The 26,080-nt window shown below is 33.8% G+C and overlaps 1 protein-coding gene across 5 annotated transcripts in view; it reads left to right on the top strand.

Annotated features, from left to right (window-relative positions):
- The window catches only part of LOC150110675 (ecotropic viral integration site 5 ortholog-like), a 283,516-nt gene extending 258,553 nt beyond the window's left edge, over positions 1 to 24,963 (top strand). For 4 of the 5 annotated variants that reach the window (XM_090400267.1, XM_090400257.1, XM_090400248.1 and 1 more), the window contains exons 16-18: positions 2,118 to 2,213; positions 7,525 to 7,620; positions 13,773 to 14,896. In XM_090400267.1, the coding sequence (XP_090256393.1) occupies positions 2,118 to 2,213; positions 7,525 to 7,620; positions 13,773 to 14,027 (447 nt within the window). In that variant the 3' untranslated portion in view covers positions 14,028 to 14,896. Of the gene's footprint in view, positions 1 to 2,117; positions 2,214 to 7,524; positions 7,621 to 13,772; positions 14,897 to 23,425 lie in introns of those variants that run through there. The other variant, XM_090400284.1, reaches the window with a different exon arrangement.
- The last annotated feature ends 1,117 nt before the right edge of the window (positions 24,964 to 26,080 follow it).

The following is a 26,080-nucleotide window of genomic DNA, read 5'->3' as shown; positions in this document are numbered from 1 at the left end:
ATTTGTTTCAAAGTAATTTGTTATTTATTTTATTTATTATTATTTTTATGTTCAGTACTAATTTTTGGAGGTAATGTACTAACTGGAGTTGTGAATGCAAAAGTTACAGTATTCTTAGGAAGGAAGATGAAAGTGGAGGGGGATTCAAATCTATTCGAGATAGAAAGCTATTAATGCAGTGTTAGTAACAAATATTTCATGTAGCACTGAGTTTGAACTCTCTGGTGCGAGGCAGTCTAAGATTAAATGCTCGGTGGGGTATTATTACAGGCCTACTAGATCTTTTGCTGGTGAAGATGAAATGCGCCAGTAAATTAGTCTGATGGATGTGAAATGAATAATTATCCTGGGAGACTTTAATTATCCAAACATAGATCAAGTAGCATTGTCATGAGAAGAAAAGTTGAATTCATTGCACTATTCTGAGAATTTCCTCAAACAGCATGAAACAAGGAACTTGAGCACTTCATGGGAAGCATTAAAAAAATGCTTAAAGGGTACAGTATTGAAATAAAATTCATTCCTAGCATTTAGAGAATAAATAAGGTAGGTGTGAAATGGATGTGAAATCTTATTAAGCAAGATATTCTCAAAAAAAAAAAAAGTGAAAGGAGTACTGTGTGTATAATAAGGATGACATCAGTTGTTATTAAAATTGCACATCTCGGATAGAAAAGTCGCAAGCGTTTTATGGAAAGTTAAATCTGAATATGCCAAGAACAACCCCAAAGAATGCTATCATTTATGTTGCAAGGACATGAAAGAAAGATTGTAGAAAGAACAACCTTGCTGAATGCAGTAGTAGATACAGAAAGAGATTGTTCAACTCATAAGAGCCCACTTCACTAAGAGTTGCCAATCTGCAACAAGTGATATGGAACTCATTGCGACATCTGCACTGAATGATGCCACTCTGGTGTACGAGGAGGAAGTCTTAGCACTGTTGCATAAACTAAATAAGAATTCGGCTATAGGTACTTAAAGGATATCAGTATGAATGCTAAGAGAGTATTTGGCAGAATTGGCTGGTGCCCTTGACTGCCTATATAACTCGCATCATAGCACAGGGGAGATTTCCATAGGAGTGAAAATATCATTTGATAATCTCATCGCACAAGGGTGGTGAAAAGACTTATCTATCTAGCTATTGATCTATGAGTATCTCTAGACTAATAGTGAAGATATTGGAAATGCTTGTTTGAACTTGCACTCAGAAATGCACTGACAGAAAACCTGCACATTTTGTAATGAACAGCATGTGCTTACTAAGGGAAGGCTATTGAGTGTTTGTGTAATGTATAGTTGTTAAGCAAAGAGAACGAATGCACCATGATTAGTAGTGTATCCTTCTGACCAGTTCTTGGTCCATCGTTATTCACTCTGTATATTAATGGCATTGATTTTATGGGATACATATGTTTGTTTGTGGTTCAAATAGCTGTTTGTGGTTCAAAAATAGGTAGGGTAATCAGGAATGCAACTGATATGCGCCACTTGGGGAACAATTTGAATAGGCTGGAATCTCGTTATACCAAAGTGCATATCACATTGTTGGGTTCATTTAGAAGATTGCAAATTCAAGGGTTACACAGCAAAGATAAAACCTAATGGATGATAGCAGTGCTAAAATAAGCATTGAGTTATAAGATAAGGATGTCCTAGTTTTTGAGGTGATGGAACAGTAGAGAAAGCACAAAGAAGGATGTTAATGATCTTGGGATTGTGAAGTTATATGATAGCAATCTACAAACTTATAAAAGGCTTATATAGTATATTGGCAAGTGACAATTTACAGAAAGCAGGACAAGGATGAGAGGGTATCATAGGAAATTGAGAATAAATGTGATCAAGAAAGGGATGCAAGAAGTGTGTGATTGGAGTAGCTTACTGTTTGAGGTGAGTGCATGCAGTGTGATTGAAGAAAAGTATGATACCTGGTGTGATGATGAAGCCCCCTGATTTCCTGGAGGTCTCTAATAATAATTAAAATCAAATCATTATTTTCTTATTTACTTCTAGACATAGCAGTGTGAAATTGCTTGTGCAGTTTGGTTAAATTTATAGTTCACATTATATAAATGTTTATATTTGTTAATTCTTTTCTTTATTTATGAAAGTTAAAAGAAGAACAAATGATGGCTAGAATTCATGCTGCTGAGCAGACTCAGATGGTGGCTGAACTGAAGCAGAAAGTGTCATCCTTAGAAGTAAAAGTTAGTATACAGATAATTGTGTCGAGTATTGGTATTCATTTAAATAAATTTTAGTAGTGTGAGACATTAGATTTCTAAACTTTGTGGCTTATTTGAAAGGATGATATATGCCTTTTGGTTGAAACAATCATTTCAAATCCTAAGAGATATGAAAAATATGCCTTTTTTCAATGAGGGTGAGTTATTTGGTCTCAGAGTTGGTCTGTTATAGAAGTTGTAGAGTTGGTCTATCTCCTGCCAAAAAATACTGATCAGTATGATACATATGATATACAATACATATTTAAAATAGAGAAAGTTTTACAACTGAAACTATTCATAAAACACAGGAATTTATTAGCTGCTATATTAAATAAATTACACAGACTAATTTCACCAACTAAAATAGAACTGAGAACCTTAGTAGCTCAGTTGGTATAGAAGAAGCCCTTTGGCCGGAAAGACCTGGGTTTGATTCCCATCCAAGATGTGAGGAACCTTTATGTGGTCTCTTTCGACTAAAGGTGAGTTAGTCACTCATACAGAGGCAGGTTTTTTTTTTTTCACCTGGAAATTCAGGTTTTTCAGCCCCCGGAACACACACAGATTTATAGTCATGAATACCTGCCCTTAGGGGATGCAGCAGAGGACTCACGAGCCAGCTGCATTAATTCATCGTAAGCCCTTCATTAGGAAGGAATTCAACCTTTCCTAAGGGATGGATAAGACGGATAGAATAGATTGAAAATAGAACTGGTGGCTTCTTCAGGATTAGACATATCAAAACAACTATATACACAACGATCGCAAATTGATTAAATGATGAAAATCTGTTACAATACTAAAGGTAAATTCATGCTAGACAAATGTAAAAATGCATGGCATGCATCACTCTGCAGTTAGTGACAGAAAGTGATTGTTGGTGAAGATGAAACCGCTAATGTTAAAAGATTTAATGAGAGATTTCCATATGTCAGTTCTTGGTTTTTATTCAGTGATCTGTGTGAATAGATGACTAACAGATTCCTTCAGAAATTTGGAATAAAGTTCTTTTCTATATAAGGTATGATTTAAAGGTTTTAATGAACTGCATGGTTGGCATTAAAAATTATGGTTGGCCAAACCAGGTCTGTCTTTTCTTTTATGGTCAACATCTTTTTTTTTATATCTGATGCACACAGGAAAGGTCACAAGACCTATAGCAGATTAATGCTGTGTGTGTAACATGTGTGAGAGGATAAGAAGAAAGGAGGACTCTGTTCACATTTTGTTTGAAAAGATAAAGGTCGTATGTGGAGGAAGCTGTTCCAAAGAACAAAAGTAGATGGAATGAAAGAGGAGGTAGTAAAGTTGGTTTTGTGAGTTTCAAGATGGACCATAAAAGGATGTGTTAGCAGTTTCACTTATTCTAATGATTTTGGAGGAATAATATAGGCCAATTCAGCAGAACACTGTTCATGAAAGTATCTGTAGAAGAGACAGAAGGCAGAAACTGAACATCTGTGAGAGAAGAATGAAGTGGATATGTGAGAGAGTGGATGTATCTGTAACATTTTCTTTCTGACCTCAAATTCAAGTTTGTCTGTCCTACGTGAGTTACTTTGAAAAGAGTATTTTAATTAATAGACTTGCAAGAGTCTTTGAATTGGATATTCTGGTTATTGGGAGTAGGGTTTGATAAGAAAAATCTATTATCTGTTTCCTTAGTCTGGAGTCTGTCTTGAGTTGGTCATTTTGTATAATAAAAACTGCTCTATTGTTTAGGGTGTGGATTATGTTTAATTTTTATGTGAACATTATTATCTGCAAGAGTAATACCACTTTCAAGATTTTTAGTGAATTATAAGAAAAGGAATTCATTTTAGAAATTATGGACTTTACAACTGTGTTATAAATAACTATTTTAATTTCCCGACGTTTCGACCTTCATATTAAGGTCATCATCTGGAGTATATACAAATATACAAAGACAAGCTGAGTTGCATTTCGCACGGCATGCTAAAGAGACAATGATTTGATCAACGGTTATTCTACTGACCTCTAGTGAAAATATTAAAAAAAAAAAAAAAAGATTACGAGAAGATAACGGACAATTCGGTGAACCATATCTTCAAACTAAGAAAGAAAATCTCATATCCAAATTTCATAGACTAAAAGATCGACAAAACCAACAAACATTTTTGGATTTCTCTGCAGTGAACATTAACAACCAACCAGAAGCAAGAAATAACAGGAGTCATCAATCGCCGCCAGGTAAAAGTAGCGTAGTCAAGCTATCCAACCACGCCTTAAACAAAGATGAACTCTCACTACTCAGCAAAGGTTTAAACTTTGCCATTGCAACCAGATCGATGAACAAACTGGATTTTATTTATAATATTGAAAGAGGCTTAAGATTCATCCCAACTACCATAGCAGATAAAATTTGTTTAGAAACTGCCAACATTTTAAATGTAAATTATAAGAAAACAATAACAAGCAACTTAATGAAACACGAATTAATAGGGGTGAAATCACTCAAATCAAATCCGGACATCATAATAACTAGAGCCGATAAAGGCAATGCCACCATTATTCTAAACCAAACGACATATTTAGAAAAAAATGAATCTGCTAGTCTCGGACTACAATACATATCAACTTGTTAACTACGATCCTACCAATAGAATAAAAAAGAAAACAGAAAAGCTACTTAAATCAGTTACCACATGGCCCTAAGATAGTCAAAAAAAAATTACTTCCGCACTACGCTCGTTCTCCGAAAATTTACGGTCTACCAAGGATACACAAACAAAACACACCACTCTGGCCGATAGTCAATGGTATAAACAGCTCGAATTATCACTAGCCAAGAAATTAGCATCAACACTCAAAGAGTTAGTTGGTCATTCCCCCTCCTATATCAGAAACACACAACACTTCATAAACATAATCAAAGACATTACATTAGAAAAAGATGATTTATTAGTCAGTTTTGACATCTCTGCCATCTTTACGAATGTTCCAATCAATGACACAATCCTTCTTTTACAGGACAAATTCCCTCCAGATATCACATTGCTCTTCGCACATGTATTATGTTCTGGTTATTTAGTATGGCAAAATGCTTTCTACCTACAAAAAGAAGACACAGCCATGGGCTTGCCATTATTTCCCCCCCCCCCCCCAATTGCTAACTTTTATATGGAACATTTTGAGCAACATGCTCTAGATTCCTCTCCTTTAAAACCCAAAGTCTGGCGTAGGTGCGTTGACGATGTTTTCGCATTCTGGTCCCATGGCCACTAGACACTTTCCTTAGCCACCTAAACAAACAACACAAACACATACAGTTCACAATTGAGATTGAAAAGCAGAACACACTTCCGTTTCTAGATACACTTGTCAGATGTCTTCCTTCTGGCAGTCTTTCCTTCAATGTTTACCAGAAACTGACACATACTGGCCTATATATACACATAAACTCCTACCACGATTCAACACAAAAACTAGGTGTCATTAATACTCTAAAAAAACAAGGCTTTCAAGATTTGCTCCAATGAACAATCGCTTAAAGAAGAATTTAAAATTATCAGCAATACTTTCCTAAAAAATGGTTACAGCCAAAACACTATTAACAAAATTCTCTACAAGAACTCAATAAAAAACAAAGATAAACCAGACTACAATAAAACTATAACCATTCCTCACATTAAAGGGACATCAGATAAAATAAATAGAATACTACGGAAAAACAATCTCAAAGCCACCTTTAAACCTCCTGCAAAATTAAAAAGCTTACTCAACTCATCCAAAGACCTACTCCCTCCACTGGCCCACCCCGAGTATACCGTGTTTATTGCAGCTGTAATGTACCATATATAGGGGAAACAGGATGCACAATTCCTATCAGACAAAAAGAACATAAACGACACATTAAATATGGTGAAGCTGGCGTTTCTGATCATGCCCTGAACATTTTATTATTCCTGTTCCATATATCTGAGTTACATCTGGAAAGATAGCAGTAGCCAGAGTACTAATAAAATATAATCTTCGTACCACATTTGAACTAATTGTCAAATTAGCAACTCTTATCTGTTCTCCTAAGGATAGAATTCATTCCCTGGCATATCCTAGAGTGTATGAAGTTTCATGTGACTGACTTGGCCTACTGTGGACAGACAGGAAGCTCTGTTAACTTGGAGAATTCTGCTGCCTAGGAGAACGTAAAAAATACATTTGTTACCATTAATTATGGCAATTTTGGACTGGCAGACCATGGTTTGGTCTGCAAGTCCAAAATTGGTGTCAGACCATGGTTTGTCTGACACCCCCTTCATACAGAATTAGATGGAAGAAAACAAATGTGCTTAATAGAAGTCAGAAAGATTATTTTTAGAGTCATCTATGGCTATGAAGCATTCTCTTAACCTGAACAAGTATGGTTACATTAATTTCTCAAAAGTTTGGGATACTGTTATCTTAAGATAAATTCCTACATAATTGTAATACTTCTTTTTTACAAATTAGAGGGTTTCAAATGAGGACTTCAGATCTTATGTCTGTTACAATTTGAATTGTTTCACTTACTCGTTGTCGTGTGTTAATTGTAACATATAATGTGCTCTGAAGATGCTGGTTTGAAATCCAGCAAAATATAAGCCAGTTTATAAACATAATTTTTATAATATTGTTCGTTTGGTGTTTTAATATCATTAAAATAAGTTATAAATCCATTTACAGTCCGGCACCAAACTTGCCGAACCAACTTCTCTGCCTCCTCTTTTATTCCATCAATTGTGTTCTTTAGAATAGCCTCTCTCATTCTTTCTTCCCCAAAGTTGTTCGAAATTTTACCCTTGCACAATGGTACTGATATATGCTATAGGTCTTGCAACTTTTCTTTGTCCCTGTAAGGACATAAGAGATATGTGTACATTACTAAGTGGAAGACATGGTCTTCTGTTTTTTTCAAAATACCATAAAACACAGGAACATGATAACTTTAACTCTGGCGTCAAACAAAGGGCAAATCTGTCATATGAATGAAGGAAGGAAAGTAATGTACAAGCTGAAAAGAAGGCTGCTGTTGATAGTGGAATAACCTGACCATACACATTATAATAGGTTTGTGGAATCAACTATCATTTTGAGTAATTTTAGTTATTTAAAAGGATTTTAAAAAAATACTCCATCTTTTCTCCTTGTTTAAAACATTGTTTAAAATTACAGAAGGAAAATATATTTGAAATCATTGCAAATTTATGGATCTTAAATGTGTATCTCAACCAATACTATTAGGATGATTCATTGGATAATTTGTTTACTACAAATCTGTTCATTTTTCTAGAATCAGGAAATGGTAACAGCAGGTCAACTGAGTAATAGTTCAGATAATGATGAAGTTAAAGATCTTCAAGACAAAATGGCTGACCTTCAAGCTGAGGTGAGTTAGATTTAGTAAGCAGTTTTATATTTTAAATGCAGTAATTTCTCTCCATAATGAATATTGTTACTGAGTTTACTAAACTACCAAAAAAAAAAAAAAAAAAAAATCCATCCAAAGCCAAGTAATATCAGTGCTCTAAGTGAAATTCACTTACAAAAGCACTAATGAAGGAATACACAGTTAACAAAACTAACAGTTTATTCCTTCGGTCCATGTTGGTTCACTAGTGGGAATTTGACTTTCATTTCGAAAGACTTGGGTTTGAATTCTGTTGCTGATTGGAAGAACCTTTTAAAGCTTTTCACATGAATGTGTATTTAGGGAGTCTCATATAAAAGTGGCTTGGTTTTCCTGCCTGGTAATTCATATTTTTCTTCTATCAAGCAGTTAAATCAACTATACATGTGCATAATGCACCAATTCATTGGAAATTACAGCAGAGGAATAGCAAGCTGGCTGCATTGAATGTTTGTAAGCCCCCAACCAGGACTCAGTCTATCTTAGTATGGAAGAGAACTGTTAATCACTCATTGCTTTACATAACTTAATATATTGAACAAATAGGAGGGTTGTCATTTATTCTTGACACTAAAAATTGTCTTCTTAATACAAAGAAGATGCAATAAAACATTTTTTTAAAAATTCTGTGTAATTATTCTTTCAATCTGTACATGTGCTCCATTTGATTTTAAGACTGATAATGAGTGAGGTGTATTCATTGTTCAGGCTGATCACAGGACATTTTCAAATGAGCATCCAACATGCAGAAGTACTCATGTTTTGATTTCAGTCGCAGCTTCTCTGATAGCTTTATGTTATGCTTTTATTATATAGATGGATGTATCATTCAAGATATAGTTTGATATGTAAACAAAAACTCTTCCAGTTCCATGTGGCTGTGATTTTTTTATATTTTTTAAGGGACTGTTAGATACAATTTTCTTTATTAGAAAATTGGAATGAAGAATGGAATGAGTGAATCACGTGCTTACTGCATTGATTCTTGCTCTTTATTTTCACATAAATTTCCCAAAAGGAATATTTCTAAATTTTACTTGTTATTATAATAACAGAATTAACTCATGTAAATTATTCTTTATTCGTAGAATTTTCGCCTGAGTATCACAGGCATCATCAGTACAGGTATAAAGGCTAATTAAACAATAACTGTTATATTCACAAAGCGCTACCTAAGTAGCTAAGGTTAAATATCCTAAATTTATTTTAAAAAAAAAATATATATATATTTTTATTATTATTGTTTTTAATATATATATAAATATATATATGTGTGTATACAATTACAAGTTAGGAAAGATTTGCTATAGAGTACTATCTCCCACAAGGGGGGGGATAGATGTAGACCATCAGATCTGTTTAGGTTAGGGGAGTGAAGTAACGTTTCACGTTTCTTTGTAAAGCCATTCCATTAGGAACCGACTTTTGTGAATGACTTTTGTCTTGTTCCACTGAACTCTATGTCTGGTGTTGATGGAATTCTCTGCAAGTCTGTTCAGGTTGAACCTGAACAGTCTTGCAGGGAATCTGGTAGACACCTGGATAGCTGAGATTTGGGAGCTTGTCCTTTGGAGGATTGAGGAATGTGGAGATTTTTCTGACGGGGTCGAAAGGCCACACATATATTTAGTGGTTTTAACACTTTAGCTATGCATTTGCTAACATGTGTAGGTTCTTCTGTATTTGAAGAGGATGCTCCAGCATCCTCTTCAAATACAGAAGAACTGCTTAAAGCTCTTTTTATGAAGGATTCTTATAACCATTGGATATGAAGGAGGAATTAATATTGTAATTCTTTTTGTAATAGTTCTTCTGAAGAACAAAAGGAGTGGGCTCTATGAACTGGTGTTTTTATGGTACTCGCCTTTTGACTGGGATGATGTGATTCAGCATGGATGTACTTGCCTGTATGAGCCTCCTTCCTATAGACTGTGAATTGTAGGTTACCATCTGGTTGGCAAAGAATTAAGAGGTCTAGAAAGGCTAACTGCTTCTAGGCTGAACTGGATCCATGGATGAAGTGCATTTATTTTTGAGAGAAACTGTTGTAATTCTTCCATAGTGCCCTTCCATATGGCAAAAATTTCTAAATTTATTTCAATAACATTAATAATTTTATATTTTAATGTTTAGCTGTGCCAATTTGGCACAAAAACTGCAGACATGAATAAAATTATTCCTTAAATCGTAGGATAAATAATAACATCCATGTGGGGATGCTGACATTCTTTCATTTTACATAAGATACTATTTGGTTTTTCAGGTCTTATGACATTGTTGCATTCACGTTGTTCAGAATGACAGCCATATTCACTTGATTCTCTTATTTTAATTTTGTGACTGAAAACTTTGTATCAAGTAATTCAAAATTGATTACTACTGTTTGATAAAGAAATTCACTGCATTACCATTTCATGTCCAATTTTATTAAAATTATCCATATAACTTCAGTAAGAGTCTGTGCAATTAGCTGAGTGGCTATGTGCTTTGCAGCCATGTTCAAGTTTCCTAGGTTCGATTCTCGTCACTGACGTGAGGAGTTTAAGGATCTTTCTCAGCCATAGCCAAGTTAGCCGGGTCTTGGGCTAACTTGACCTGTGTGGACAGCAGGGTTTTTTCTCACCAGTTTATCTGGGGTTTTTTATCCGGCAAACAGGCAAACCGGCCCCGTGAACACACAGGCTACTGTAATAGGACACACTGGGAGGCATAGGGCTAACCACTTTATCCTCGGGACAGGTTTGGCTTAGAAGAGCTAAGGATAGCTCCATAACAGGCCACTAGGCCTAATACATAAAGGGAAGAAGAACAACAACAAATTCAGTAGGATCATACAGATTTTTCCTTTGTTTTAATTTAATTTTTTTCTGACAAATTTTTGTCATGTATGAAAAAATAATACAAGTGTGCTGCACTCACATCACTAGGTTTTACATCTATTTAGACACACAGTAGTATGATATATCACAGGGGTGGTATATCATACTACTGTGTGATACGCATCCTTTTGGAGCCAAAATAATTCCTGTAAGACTTAGAAGAGCCACACCTTTGACCGATGCAGTGGTATAAGTGAGTGTGCGCATGGCGAAGTTGTAACGAGCTTTGACTAATCACACACCTAATTTTAAGGAGCTTACTAAGAAAATGGATACAAGAAGGCCTCTACTAGTAAATAACTAAAATTATGTTTCAACTTTAAAATTATTCTAATTATTCAGAGTAAACTTCATTTAATGTGTTTCAAATTAAACTTTTTTATTGTAGTAATTTTTATTAACCCTGTTTTCTCTCTCTTCTCTCTTTTTTTAATTTTGTTCCTCTTTTTTGTTGTCTCCTCTTCTCTTTTTGTGTATTTTTTTCCTGGTAGATTATGAAGAGCCACATGACGTGTGGATGTGAGCTGCATACTGCTCACCAGCCAAGTTGTGGCTGCCCCTGATATATCACATCATGAATTTTAATTCTCCTTCACAATGTTTCCACACATCAGTGTATATGGAGATTTAATTTTCATTCAATAAATAATATAAAAAAGAGGCTTTCTATCATTTTTGGTGTTCCAGTGTGAAGCTTTTATTTTGATACTTCTCACATGACATACTGTATCATGGACAGAGCCCAAATTCTTATACATCTGTTTGGAGCTGTGTAAAAGAAGCTGAAGTGAATGAAAATAATCAGTTGCTAACAAAACAAGTCCTCCCAATAGCTTTATAATATATTTGATGTTATAACATAGTGGATAAAAAATTGCTCTTGGCAAAGAAGTATAACTATAATAACAAAGTTATGTTATCAAAACTTGCCTAATTGCAGGGTTTTATTTATGTTTAAAAGTCTAAGATTATTTCTCTTAACCTTTTAAAGACATCATGACATCTGTCCTTAATTTGAAAGATCAGGGAATTCTGTATAGAATCTTAGTAACCTTTACAAGGATTTAACTGAAAGTCAGTTAGCCAATTTCATTTAGAGGTGGAAGGGCTTTTCTCAGAAACTCAATTTTTCATCATACAAAACAAGCAAACTGGACAGAGAACACATGTACTTAACAGACGTAATTACTCTGGCCTTTGTAACCTTAGTTGCATTTGCTTTGCATAATTCCAACCACTTCTATATTTTTTGTGCATACAAACAATTAAAATGCCAAATTGAGATGATTTAGTGTTTATTTTTTAGTCCTAACAAAATCTTAATAACAATCCATGAATTAATTTGCTTCAATGTTTGTAGATTTCACATTTGACATGTATTTTGAAACCAACATAGGTTTCAAACTTTAGTGATGTATTCATTGTTTTCTGTTTCTTCTTGAGAGTTTGTTGTATTCATAGTTGTTTCTAATACTACTCAAAAGTGCTGCAGGGTATGTAACATAAAAAGTTATTGACTTTAGTTAAGGCCACAGCTTGAGTGCATTATGTGGTCAGTATAAAAAAAAAAATGCAGATTATTTTACAGGCCTGCTTATAATAACTGTGCTATAGTGGTAATGAGCAGGCCTTACAGGCCTATTAATTACCACCATAGCACAGTTGAAAGAATAACACTTCTGTTTTCTGGGAAATATTAAGACACACAGAGCATCGAACTGAATATGAGTTAGCTGGTCTCATAAACTGGTGGCAGTTTGTTATCTTGGAATCTCAGGCCTTTTTTTTTTTTCATCCCACATGCAAACTGCTAAAGACCATGCAGTTTAATGACATGAGTTTTGTCTCATAGTCTTACTATATGTAAGCAAATGAGACAAATATATTGTCTCCAAACAACAATATATGATTAGATTACACCAATCTAAACAAAAATTGGTGTAATCTAAACAGCTAGGTGGACTAAGAAAAGTGGCAGAATTTTTTTATCTGGAACTTGGATTTTGTCACCAAATTCCTGATGTGTATACCCTTAGAGAGTGTGTACAAGATGCATACAAGAGGCATATTTTAACACAAAGGCTCTAATATATGCAGAATAGAATTTCATTCATTATTAATGATTTCAGTGATAGTATTAACCATGCTACCGGCCAGGACATATATATATATATATATATATATATATATATATATATACACATCCACATTTCCATGGATGTGAAGTGCATGTTAAAATTGTAATACCATTGATATTACATTGAAATTTATGATGGAAATGAAGCTTTTGCGGATGCGTATTTGATCTTTAATGGCCGGTAAGGTGGTTAATGGAAATCACACATCTATGTATCAATATGTTTTAGCTGTTTGGTATATCTTTCTGTTTTAAGCATTTATTAAATATATTTTTTAGTTCTCTTAATATTTCTCCTGCTGCTTTAATCATTTTTATCATAACTCCATCTTCTGAAATTTTATTATTTTTCATATCATTCATTGCTTGTTCAATATTTCATCCGGACAGGATATCTTTGATATCCTGTCCATTTTCATCTTCTAATATAACATCACCCACTTCTAATATTACATCATTCACAGTCACAATAAATCAGAAAAATGTGGCCATAGAATGGATACTCACTACAGGATCCTCTAGTCCAGTACATGGCTGTTGCATTGGGTGTTGATTTAAATTTTAGCAGTTATTTAAAGAGTGCTGAAGCATTTCTACATGGCCCAAATTTAAGCTGTCTGTTCATTGCAATTGGAAGATTCTCATCCTGATAAATGGCAAGCATTAACTTACTTTTTTCATGTCATCTTTTTGTAAATTTTATTAGTTTGTTTTATTTTAATTTAATTTAAAATTTAGTTTTATTTTTAATTTTTTTTTTTTTGTAACCGCCCATTGTAAGGTGATGCTTCAGCACATGGCTCAGCATCTGTAAAAAAGGAATAACTTTCTGTTATGCGTACTTCTTCACCTTGTGAATGTGTTTGTGTACTGATAATGACCTGTTAGTTTAAAGCCAAAATATTTGCAATAATAAAATTATCAATTCTTGTGAATAAGTTTCTAATAATTATTACTACTATGTCTAAAGTGCCAATAAAAACTCATTTATTAGTACATAATTATAGTACTTGATTTCTAATTATTTTGCTATATTTATTTTTTTTTATTCAAGATATATTTAGGCATTTTTTCCATTTGAATAGTAAACTAATGGAATAATTTTTAATTCTCAGGTAATGAGACTAGATATGCTGAATAAAAAGTTAGCATCTACACTGACTATGAGAAATTTCAGACAGGATAGTTTAGGTGGTCGCAGTAGTAGTAGTAGTAGTAGTTCGGAGAGTTCCACTAGCCGCCTAAACGGCTTCAGTAGGAGCTTTAGTGCCACAGAAGATGCTATTAAAACATATCTGACTCCACTTGAAGTAGATGAACCCCTACATCATGTTATAAACAAATTCAACACTGTAAATGGTGAAGTTTAACAGTCCTACTGGCTATTCTGTGTTCTATTATCTGTGATCAACTCCACTGTAACTGAAGTGAATTCTTTTTATTTCTGCCTGACTGGAATCAGGATGAGAAGTCTTAAGTGGCTTTTTAAATGTCAGGAGTTTGATACCTGTGGGACCAAAAAAAATTTTATTCTGTTATAGACTGCCATGGTGACTTCTTTTAAGGCAGATTTTATATACACATTTATGCAAGCGATTCTAGTGAATGCCATTTTAAAAGTTAGTAGAACGTTGTATGTCTATTCTACTGTGATGTGACAGTGCCTCATTCTACAATTCCTAAGATGACTATTTTTGTTTTGTTTTTAAATGAGAGATAATAGATTGCTTGTTGTAAAGATGGAAAATATGTTATTGTTAATATATTATGCTGTTAAGTGCACAATGTCATGTAGTTTATGTAATTTGGTTGGCAGTTTTGCCTGGCCATATGAATTGAAAAGCCTTTAGTCTTATATGAGACAAACAACTTTAAGGAGTTTTTGTCCATGTTTCAATTTCAATCAGCCGTTTTATGTATTGAAGCATTTACAGCTATTTATTCAAATTCTGTACTTACTTTTTTTTTTTGTAGAATTTAACTGTTTTTAAAAAAGCATTTCATATAAGGTGTCTTCCTGTCAATAAGTTATAAAACAAAAATCAAATGTAGGAAATTTTTTTTTTCATAAAAGGACCAATATGCAATCAAAATTTGGTAAACTAAGAATAATGTTAGATATGTGAGAAAAATAACTAAAACAGGAATATTTTAATTAAAAAAATTGTATTTTAAATCTACTTAAATCCACAAGTAAGAGTGTTTGTGAAGAAATTATTCATAATTGTTTGTAGGTGAGTTTGTGAAGAGTAGATTTTTTAAAATAAAAAATTCATTTTGAATTGGAATATTTATTTGTAACAGTTATAAGCTACTATTTAGCTACTATATTAAGTTACATTTTAGAAATATAATTTAATCAAAGTTAGGAGGTAAAAAAAGCAAAGCTATTTTGGCATTGGAGCATCGCCTTCACCACTAGCAACAAACTACAAAATTTACTTTTAAAAAAAAACAGAACCACAATAGCTCGGGCAAACATGCTATTATGCCATAATGATGTTCATAAGTTTGATGACCAGTCAAGATGCAATAGCTGTCATATTGGTTCCACCATTCAGTCTAGTATTATTGATTTCCAGAAAATGAAACCAAATTACATTGTTCTGAATCTTTAGAAAAAAAACCCATTTAATCTGTTCTAAACACAGAAAAGATCCAATCTGCTGTCACCCTTCATGGTAATTAAACAAAAAAATAAAAATAAAAAACCACACGGCTATCTCACAGTTTTTGGTTCTCTTCATCTGATAGTGTTTTAGAAGACATGGCGCACTTGCCATGTATGTTGCTGGCTTACTGTGTATGTAACAAGTTTGGTCGATTGGTAGAGCCTCACTATTAATGGCTTAAGCAAGTTTGAGCGCGGTTAGTAGTTGGACGGGGATCAATCGTTCGATGCTGTTGGCACACTCTCCCTCGATGAGTCTTTTCCCTCCCTAGAGGTGTCACATAATAATAATGTAACAAGTTTTTATTATTTTTCTTTATTCTCAAGTCTTTCAAATCCATAATTTCTATATTATATTATTATTATTACATGACACCTCCAGGGAGTCCATAGATTCATCGAGGGAAGGCACCCACTCTACAACTCTGTCTCCACCACTCAATCCACCAACCAGTGCCATAACAAGGGCGTGGTGAAAGAGGTGCCCGCTACAGGCGCAAAACATATAACATTTTTGTCATTTTTTTGTTAAGGGGGGCGCAAGTTAGACACTTGCCACAGGCGCTTCATAGCCTCATTACGTCACTGCCACCAACTACAACGAACCACAACTACACCAACACCATCTACCACCCACTACCACTAGTGACTTCACAGACAATCACAAACATCTGTGCCCACAGCAGGATTCAAACGCACAGCCTTTTGGCTGGAGAGTGGATACGCTAACCACTCGGCCAACCAGGCCGGTTTCATTATATAATGAAACCTGTGGAGTATTCCTAACTATAAATTCACACGTATACCACAGTAATTTAAAATTTTTATAATATGTAGATATTTCATCTTAAGTATCTTAAGACATTATCAGTATAGTTATTACAAACAATACTAGAAATTACATTCAAAGGAACAGTTAGTGCACATGCTTACATTGGAATCCCTCTATGCATAGAGTAGTAACGTATTTGAGGACACAAAAAAAAAATTAATTTGGCTATAATTAAAATTAAATTAAAATATATCTGATAAATTTATTTTATACAATTGAGGATAATGATTTCCTAGACTTTTTGGATAATGAGAAGTCAGTGAGGTTCAGATTGGGTCTGTGATGTAAGGCTTCAGCACTTTCTTTATATGAATGCTCATGTTTATATAAAGATCTGTGTAGCAGCTTAGTGTTTTTCCATTGGATCCTATGGTTAGGGTTTTCAACTCCATGTTGTGTGAGGCCAGATTTGTGCAGTTTGCTACCACAATTTGCTACCTTCTCCAAAAGACAAACTCTCACTTATGATGCTACCTGGTATATTATTATTTATTATTATTATTTCCCAAGACCTCATGGAGTCAAAGACTCATCTTTTTCAGTGTATTTCATGTTGAGTGATTGGAGAAATGTTGAATAGCAGTGGGGAAGAGGACAGAAGACCGTTTAGGGATGTAAGATGTCTTACTACGGACAAACAGGAAGATCTATAAGTAAATTCATATCTGAACATGAAGATCACATCCATTTTATCAAACTACACAAATTTGGCCTAGCACAACATGGAGTTGAATACCCTAATCATAGGATCCAATGGAAAAACATCAAGCTGCTAGACAGATCCTTATATAAACATGAGCATTTATTTAAAGAAAGTGCTGAAGCCTCGTGTCACAGACCCAATCTGACCGTAATGACTGTCTCACTATCCCAGAAGTGTGGGAAATTATTATCCTCAATTGTATAAAATAAATTTATCAGATATTTTAATTTAATTTTAATTACAGCCAAATTAAATTTTTTGTTTTTTTTTTTTTTTTGGTCCTCAAACACTGCTGTATGCACAGAGGGATTCCAATGTAAGCATGTGCACTAACTGTACTTATGATGTCTTAAGATACTTAAGACGAAATATCTACATATTATTAAAATTTAATTACTGTTTTATAGTTATAAATCCATAGTTTGTGTAATTCATCTTTATGGTGTCTTCCCCCCCAATTGGTTTTATTTGTGTTTTTCATTCAACTGAATGTATTTCTGCACCCAGTTGTCAGTATTATATGCTCACCACTTTTAATTTTATACTGTCTCAGCTCTGATTGTCTTGTGCCAAGTTTTTACCATCTTACCTTCAGAAATTTTTGCACAGGTATGTAAATGAATATCCTTTAATTAAAATCTCTCTCTCTGAAAATTTTACCTTTCTTAGCTTAGTTGTTACAAAGGGGGGGGGGCTGCTTCATTGTCAAAATGGCTCAGCTTTTTTTTTTTCCAGCTTTAAACAATTTTAGGAGCATCATGATTTTTCAGAAAATTTTCTAATATTAATAATTTACTCATTTACTTTGAAATATGATTTTAATTAAAGCCATCTTATGCTTCACTGCTGGTCAAAATAATTACTATTTTCTCAAGAGTATATGTCGAATACATTATTACATCTTAACCTGCCTCACTATCTAGGGAGAAGGGATTTTAGTAGTTTCATGGTAATGTTGCAATGTATGGGACTGTATTGTTTACATTGGTGCAAGGAAGGAAAGTAAAAATGCAGAGGTGAAGTTATTATTGTGACCCCCATGGAGTTGACACTCATCATTAGTGTCTTCACTGTTAAATGCACTGCTTATATCCTTGTAAGCCTGTTTACTCTTTCTGCATTTGCCATATTATTCTCCATATGTTTCCACTTGCCCGTCATGACCTAGTGGTGTGTGTGTGAGGGGGGGGGTGAAACTGTTCTCACTCTCATGTCCATACTTTCCTTGTGCAACTTCTGGGGATGAGCTTTTGTTCTCTACTTGTCTTCTTTCACTCTATGAAAAATTCCTTTTTTGGATGCAAATGCTTCATGAACTGATGTCCCTATCATATGCCTTTCCTTTGTCTGCAGATTATTCCCTCAGTTTGTCTTTATACTACGGGTTACAGAGGCATGAAGTATAACAGCTTTATTTTTAGATGTCATTATCCTCTCAATGCCATAATTTGCTGATACAATACTTGCAGCATATCCCTAAATTTCAGATCCTTGTCTACTATTATTATAGGTTCCTTCAGTGTATCTTGAAGAAAATTGGATTTTTGATCTTGCAAACCAGCCAGAACAAAACGCAGTAAAGAAATGTTTATAAGGATTTTTCAGATGAAAGTGAGAATACCTGGCATCCTATAGGAATGAAAGGGATTTCCTTTATGAAACCAATTTTACATCAGATAAGCATGGCAGCCCAAAGAATATAAACATGCTCAATTAGCAGATAAAATACTGAATTCATAGCTATAGTTTCTTTGGCCATCATTCCAACCACCAGACTTTGTCTACATAGTCTATTCATATCTCCAGTAGCACCACATCATCAGTTTTACTTCAGAATGCTCCGTAATTATGCATTATCTAGACAGCTGCATATCCCCATTTAACCTCTACTAAAAAAAAGGTTCTAAGACAAATCCCTATGGCACACCACTGGTGACTTTCTTCTGGGATATTATTATTCTACTCCCCCCCCCCTCCAAACATAACTTGTATTGGGGACATTATCTGATGAATATCACATACTGTCAGATATATGTCAGAACATTTTGATAGGTTGTGAGATACCCATCAGACAACCAATCCCCTAATTTGTCTGAGAGAGAGATAAATTTCCATCCATAGTTCAACATTAAGTGTGTGAGTAAAGCAGAAAACTTGAAGAGGTGCAAAGATGCAAAAAATTTGGGGTATGATCTTAAACCTGTCTTTATGCTATCATACATCACATTAGCTGGCAGTAACATTAACTAGTATACAGCATTTGACATGGAATTAAATGGTAGTATGCAGTGAACATAAGTTTGAAAACCATTAGTATCAAACTAAAATTATTTGGTCTGTTAATAATAAGTCAAATGAGTGTAAGTTAAGTTGCATTTTTTAAAATTAAATATGCATTTCAAGTCAATAAAGACAAAAAAGTTAAAGTAAATATGCAGTAGCCAGCCTGGTTGGCCGAGTGGTTAGCGTATCCGCTCTCCAGCCAAAAGGCTGCAGGTTCGAATCCTGCCATGGGCATGGATGTTTGTGATTGTCTGTGAAAACTAGTAGTGGTCAGCAGTAGATGGTGCTGGTGTAGATGAAGGTAGTTGCGGTTAGTGGGAATGGTGGAGACCGAGAGTTATAGAGTAGGTGCCCTCCCTTGATGAGTCTTTGGCCTCCCTGGAGGTGTTATGTAATAATAATAATAAAGTCTACTATTTATTTATGAAAGTTTTTAGCTCATTTTATTTAAAAAAAAAAATTTTGTAGCAAGTATTGAAAGGTTAAATGTATTTAGTTGAGTAAGGTATGACATTTATTAATTTTATATTTCTCAACATCTATAAGAAAAGTTTTAATATCATTTGAGGTCTGTGGTTTAGCAGCATCATTCCCCCCCCCCCTCCAGTCCATCATTAGATTATCACTAACTTAATTTTTAAAATTTTGAAATATAAAATTTAAATTTCAGTTCTTTCCTTCCTAGAAATGACAATATAAAATGAAATAACTAACAAGACTGTACAATGAAGGAAAATTACATAATTAAAATAGTACTATTAGTTACTTCTCTTTCTTAACTATAAAGAAAACTTAAGTTTTAAGGATTAAATACCCTTTTATGATATGCTACTCAAATGGGTATTCATGCAGAATATTGAACTTATTTAACATGCAGTGTGCAGCTGGAGCTAGTTAAAGGACTTGCTGTAAATTATTAAGCTGGGTTCATGATTTTACAATGTTAGTATAGTGACAGGAGAGGAGAGTTTATCAGCAAAATAGGAAAATACTTTCAAATCTTGCTGATTTAGAACTATTACTATTTCTAGTAGATGAAATAAGCAGTTACTGCTTCTGTTTATTAATGCAACTCCATAAAGGCTGTCTGTACTCTTAGTGGAAACTTGGAGAAAATCTGGACAGTTTTTTTTTTAAACTATTGTGATACATTTGGTGAGACTAACATTTAAAACAATGTATTTTTTGATTTTTTTTGAAATTAAGCATGTGATACGGAGAAAAAGGGCATTGTGGAGACAGCATAAGAGAAGTGGAAATAACCAATTTCATGAGGTCTACAAAGACCAAGCAAGGAGGGTGACTTGGTTGGTGAGAGTAGCTAAAGAGAGGTATGAACAGCAGTTAGCTAATGAAGCCAAAAAGAATCCTAGGGAGTTCTTTCGATATGTAGCCAGCAAAAGAAAGAATGATTATGGAAGGATGACATTGATTGGAGAAAATGGTATAAAGACAGCTGTTGCAGAATGTGTAGTGGAAATACTTAATGAGCAGTTCATAAAGATCTTTCAGTCTTGTGAATGTGACTTCATGGAGAGATTGAGAGCAGTTGATGATGGGGAGGAGAGACTGACTGTAAGTGAGCAAGAGGTGTTTGGAGAGTTGAGTAAACTAGATGTAAATAAGACTGTGGGACTTGATAATATATCGGCGCGTATTCTGAAGGAATGTGCCAGGGAGCTGACACCTGCCTTGGCATATTTTTTTGATACAAGTCTTGCACTTGGTCAAATTCCTAAGGAGGGCAAGATTGTGCCACTTCATAAAGGAGGTGATTGAACTCAAGCATGAAACTATAGGCCTATCTGTGTGTCATAGATAGGAGAAGTTGTTGTCGTAGTTGTTGAAGAAGCTTGTGAGAACTAGAATCCAGAGTTGGGTTGATAACAATGGTATCTTTGATGGACAGCATGGATTTGCTAAAGGGAGGTCATGTTTTAGTAATCTACTTACTTATTACAATAAAGTGACTGCTTCCTTGGACAGAGGAAAAGGATACACAGTAATATACTTTGATTTTGCAAAGGCTTTTGATACAGTACCTCATGATAGGTTGACAGTCAAACTAAAGCAGATGGGGTTGGATATTATCTTGGTGCATTGGATTGGAGACTGGCTATCTGATAGGTATCAACAAGTTGTGTATGGGGGTGCGTAATCCAGGAAAAGGAAAGTCACTAGTGGAGTGCCTTGGGGTCTGTTTTAGGGCCATTACTGTTTAACTTGTATATTAATGATATTGGCGAAGATTTGGATGGAGATATTCAGTTGTTTGCAGATGATGCAAAGTTGGGACGAACCATAAAGAGTAGTGAAGACATTGTGGCCTTGCAAGAAGACTTGTTTTAAAATTTGGCAAACAAAGATGGGATGCAGAATTTATGCTTGGTGAGAATATATTGTTGGAGGTAGAGGAAATAAGAGATCTGGGGGTGATAGTGGATAAGGATCTAAAATTTAGGGGACACATCGCCAAAATTGTGAAGACAACACAAAGGCTTCTGAGAATGATGCGGAGGACACTGACATGTAGAAGTAGGGAGATTCTTGTTCCGTTGTATAAGGCATTGATTAAGCCACACATGGCCTATTGTGACTATTGTGCCCAGATTTGGTCACTGGGTTTTCAGAAGGATGAAGAGCTGTTGGAAAGGATCCAAAGGCAACTGACTAAGGTAGTTTCTGAATTCTGGAATGTCGAGTATGAGGAAAGATTGAGAAGATGTAATTTGCAGAGTCTGCTGGACAGGAGGAAGAGGGGAGATATGATAGAGACCTACAAGTTGGTAAGGGGTTGTTATAGGATCAGTGGTGGAGAAGTTCTACAGAGAATAGTGGGAGAACCAGAGGTCATCCCTGGAAACTGTATAAAGAGGGTGTGAGTAGGGGGGTGAGAGAGGTTTTTTTCATGCATAGTTGTAAATCATTGGAATGCCTTGCCTGAGAGTGTGGTGTCTGCAAGGAGTTTGAGTGTGTTTAAGACACGGTATGATGAGATGTTTGTGATAAAAGGACTTCCCATGAGGTCTTGGGGTAATAATAATAATAATAATTTTGTTAGCAGTGTGAAGACTAATGGTAGTTGTCTTTTAATTTTACATGTTTTGATGAAATATTATAAAATTTAATGAAGGGAAATCACTTATGTTTACTTAAACATAGCATATTGTAAACCCAGCTTAAAATCACAAATAATAAAATTATATTTTATTACTTGTGATTTTTATTATAAGTAAACTCCTTTTATGAAACTAGAAAATTATCTTCAAATGCATTGTAGAACAGATTTTCAGATAATGACAGAGCTACTCAACTCGTATACTACATCTGTTACAAAATGTTGCATTTAAAAAGGAAACCTGAATATGTGAAACTACTCGAAGTGCAACTTAGGGAGGCTGAAATAAACTCACTTTCACAGTCTAAATTTCAAATACTCTGGAAAGGGGTTGATTTTAAACAATTTATAATTGGTGGAAACACTGAAAGATCTAAACATCTTTCATAGCAGAAATGGCCGCCTCCTTTTACATATATTAAGCCTAATGGCCTGTTACATTCGTATTAGGCATGACCTATTAAGATTTGAAACCATGACTGTTCTGAGGATAAGGTGGTTAGCCCTATGTCTGTAGATGCATGTGTTCACGGGGCCGATTTGCCTGTTCTGGGGGATGGAAGGATGAAAAAGCTCCCTACCTCCTTATGAGACCAGCTAACTCACCTTTAGTTGAAAGAGACCAGATAAAGGTTCTTCACGTCTCAGACGGGGATCAAAACCCAGGCCTTTCCAATCAAAGGGCTTAATCTATATACCGCCTGAGCTATGGAGGCTCAGAAATGGATTCAGCAGCTAGTAAACCAGTACAGTTCAATCCATGTAAACATTTGTTGCCTGTTGGCATAAAACTGGATTATATACTGTACTGACACTATTAATATTGTGACCCCAGCCTAATAATTGTTGCATATTTAATCAAGGTTAATTTATTTGGTAGGTTATTTTTGCTAGTACGTTATTTTAGGATAAATGAACCATGAAAGTATTGCACACTTATATGAAATTGATAACATTTAGTATATGATTTGCTTGTGTATTTCTTAATCATAAGCCTCATTGGCATAAAGACTTACAATATCATCTAATATTTAAAGTAGTTTATCACATGTATGATCAGCTGGTTCACAGAATATTGATGTTAATCATCAATAAATAGCAGAATAGCATTTAATGTTACTGATATTTTATTATGTATTAATATATGTTCATATTATATAGACTTCATTGTCCAGCTAACTTCAGTGTTGGATTTCATCAGCTGGATTGAGAAACTGGAGATGCAGAGATAGTTTTTAAAGAAATGAAACAAGTTTCAACTTTTATAGATCAAAGGAGATATTGCTTATGTATCTGCACATTACATTTTAGTTTTTGGCATATGTTAATATAAGATTGTAATTTAAAATTGCTAGATCATAAAATTTGTTTAGTATTCAAAATATATTAACATGGAAATTAGAATTCATTGAAAACAAATGCATTATCTGCCAAAGAAATATATTAATGTCTTGGAGACAGCCTACCACAGTAAGATTATGTCAATTTCATTACATAGTACAATCCAGTATAATAGTTATTTGGAATAAAATAAGAAATTGTGTTGGTACAAAGTAGGAAATAGGATAAACGGGAAGCAGAATGATTATGAATAATATTTGTATTCAAACATGTACTAAAACTACTATCATATCTTTCATCTTGGTATCTTTAATTTAAATTATAAAACCAACTTTTTTACTTGCACTGTTCATATAATGCATTATATAAACTGACCCAGTGAAAATAATTGAGCAAAGCCTATTCGATTGGGAGAGTATTTTATTTTTATTCCTACATTATATCTGTAATTGAAGTTTTTAGAAAAAGAACATAATAGAGAGCATAATTATTATTAACATCTGACATATGCAGTAACTATATAACAGAAGGAACTGTTAGTAGTGTCAGAATTTAGTTCATTTATTTATGTTACGTGTTTTCTTTTCATTACCTTTTTTTTTTTAATGTATTAAGTTTTACTGAACCACAGATTTAAAATTGTAAGCAATTTTTTAAATACGCACCCAAATATAAAGATAAATAGACATTCAAGTCATGTCTGACTTTATTTCCTTGGGTTCAGCAGTACATACATGTAAATTAAGGCAGTGTACTGGATGATCCACTTGCAGAAGCTTTATATTTTCTACATAAAAATTGCACACACTTTGCAAATAAGAAAACTGCGAAGGAATGAACATAAAAATTGTGTCCCAGAATTTTGTATTATGCAGCTACCATATTTCCAATTTCAGACCATGTACAGTTTGTCAGATAGGCATATATATGTATGCAATTTAAATGTTTTGTCTTTGTGAATTATGTGCACTCTCCAATTGTATATAGTTTGTATTATATATAAAACAAAATAGTTTTAGATATTTGGGAAGTAATAAAAGATTTTATTGTATAAATAACTTCAGTTGTTGGTATACTTGCAAGTCATTGTGATGATGATATTGTAAAAAAAAAAAAAATAAAGATATTACAGTATATTTGTATTTTATTATGCTGTTTACAACAATAGAAATTGAGTAATGCCTAAAGTTTGTCATGTACGATACAGCATTTTTTAAGGATTCGGAAGATTAGAATAATTTACAATGGATTGTAATGTTATTGTCAATAGTTGGTATTTTTTAGATAACTTATAAAACTAGAATGCATTCCATGTATTAAAAACTGATAAGAATAAAAAAATGGTTGTTGTAATATTTCACATTTTACTGAACTAGCTTACTGTGATGAAATGAATTCTGCACAAATTCTAGAGTGGATATTTTGAATTCAGACATTCTCATTTCATGCACACTGGCTTATCTTTTGTCTTTTAGTTCTTTACTATGTGTAGTTATATATGTTGTTTGAGACTATCAAATTGCATGTGGAACACTTTACAGAAGTGATCTTTAATTTTCATAGTATCAGTGTTGGCATCTGCCTTCTGATTACCCTTAACCTTAAAAGTAGAAGGGAATAGTTCTGATTTTGTATTCAGTGATTTTATGTAAATTGAAAAATTTTCTAGTCTATTTTTTATGTAAATTATGTATGCCATATATGGTCTGTATACACAGTCTGTATCTTGTAGTATTTTTCATTCTGAAAGTGGATATCTGCTAAAATTCTAAGATTATATTTTATGAACTCTCTCTGTTTGAATATGTTCCATTGTTTAGGACTGCCTTCACACCACTTCTGAACTAATCTATATGGAGATCTAGTTACTTGGAGTTTGAAAGAGAACACTTTATTACTTCCTTTGTCTAAGATATATCTGTCAGTTAATATTGGACATACTGAGAGAATCTCTCAACTGAGTTGCTGAGAGATTTATCAAATTTAATTTATCAAATAGATAATGGGGGGAGATCTAAAACATCATAAAAAGGGAAGAAAAGAACAAGGAGCTATCCCTTGAAGTTGCAAGAGATGGAGAAATAAGTTTCTGTATGGAGTATTATTTGAGAGGATGGTTAGTGCATATAGCATGATTTTAAGGTGTAGTACAATACAATGAAATATTGTGGAACTTCAGTTATGAGTCTTGATTGCATGAAGATCCTATGCTAATGTCACTTTTAATTTCTCTAGCAACAAATTATGCTATTTTTTATGCTCAGAAATTACTTGAGCATATATCTAGCAAAATTTTGCTATTTAGATATAAAATTTTGATATCTAGCACCAGTGATCAAAAATTAGAAATAAAGCAGATAAATACATTTTCTAAAATTTATTTTAGAAAATGTATTTAGAAACTTTGTTGGATTAGAAGAACTGATATAATTTGCATAACAAAATAAGTTACTAATAGTGCTAGTGAAGGATATT

This window comes from Typopeltis vanoorti, chromosome 1 (genome assembly GCF_054136105.1).
Source record: "Typopeltis vanoorti isolate ZY-2024b chromosome 1, IOZ_Tvanoo_1.0, whole genome shotgun sequence".
NCBI classification, from domain to species: domain Eukaryota; kingdom Metazoa; phylum Arthropoda; class Arachnida; order Uropygi; family Thelyphonidae; genus Typopeltis; species Typopeltis vanoorti.
The sequence above is the reverse complement of the archived record's forward strand: the minus strand, read 5'-3'. Positions and strand labels throughout refer to the sequence as shown.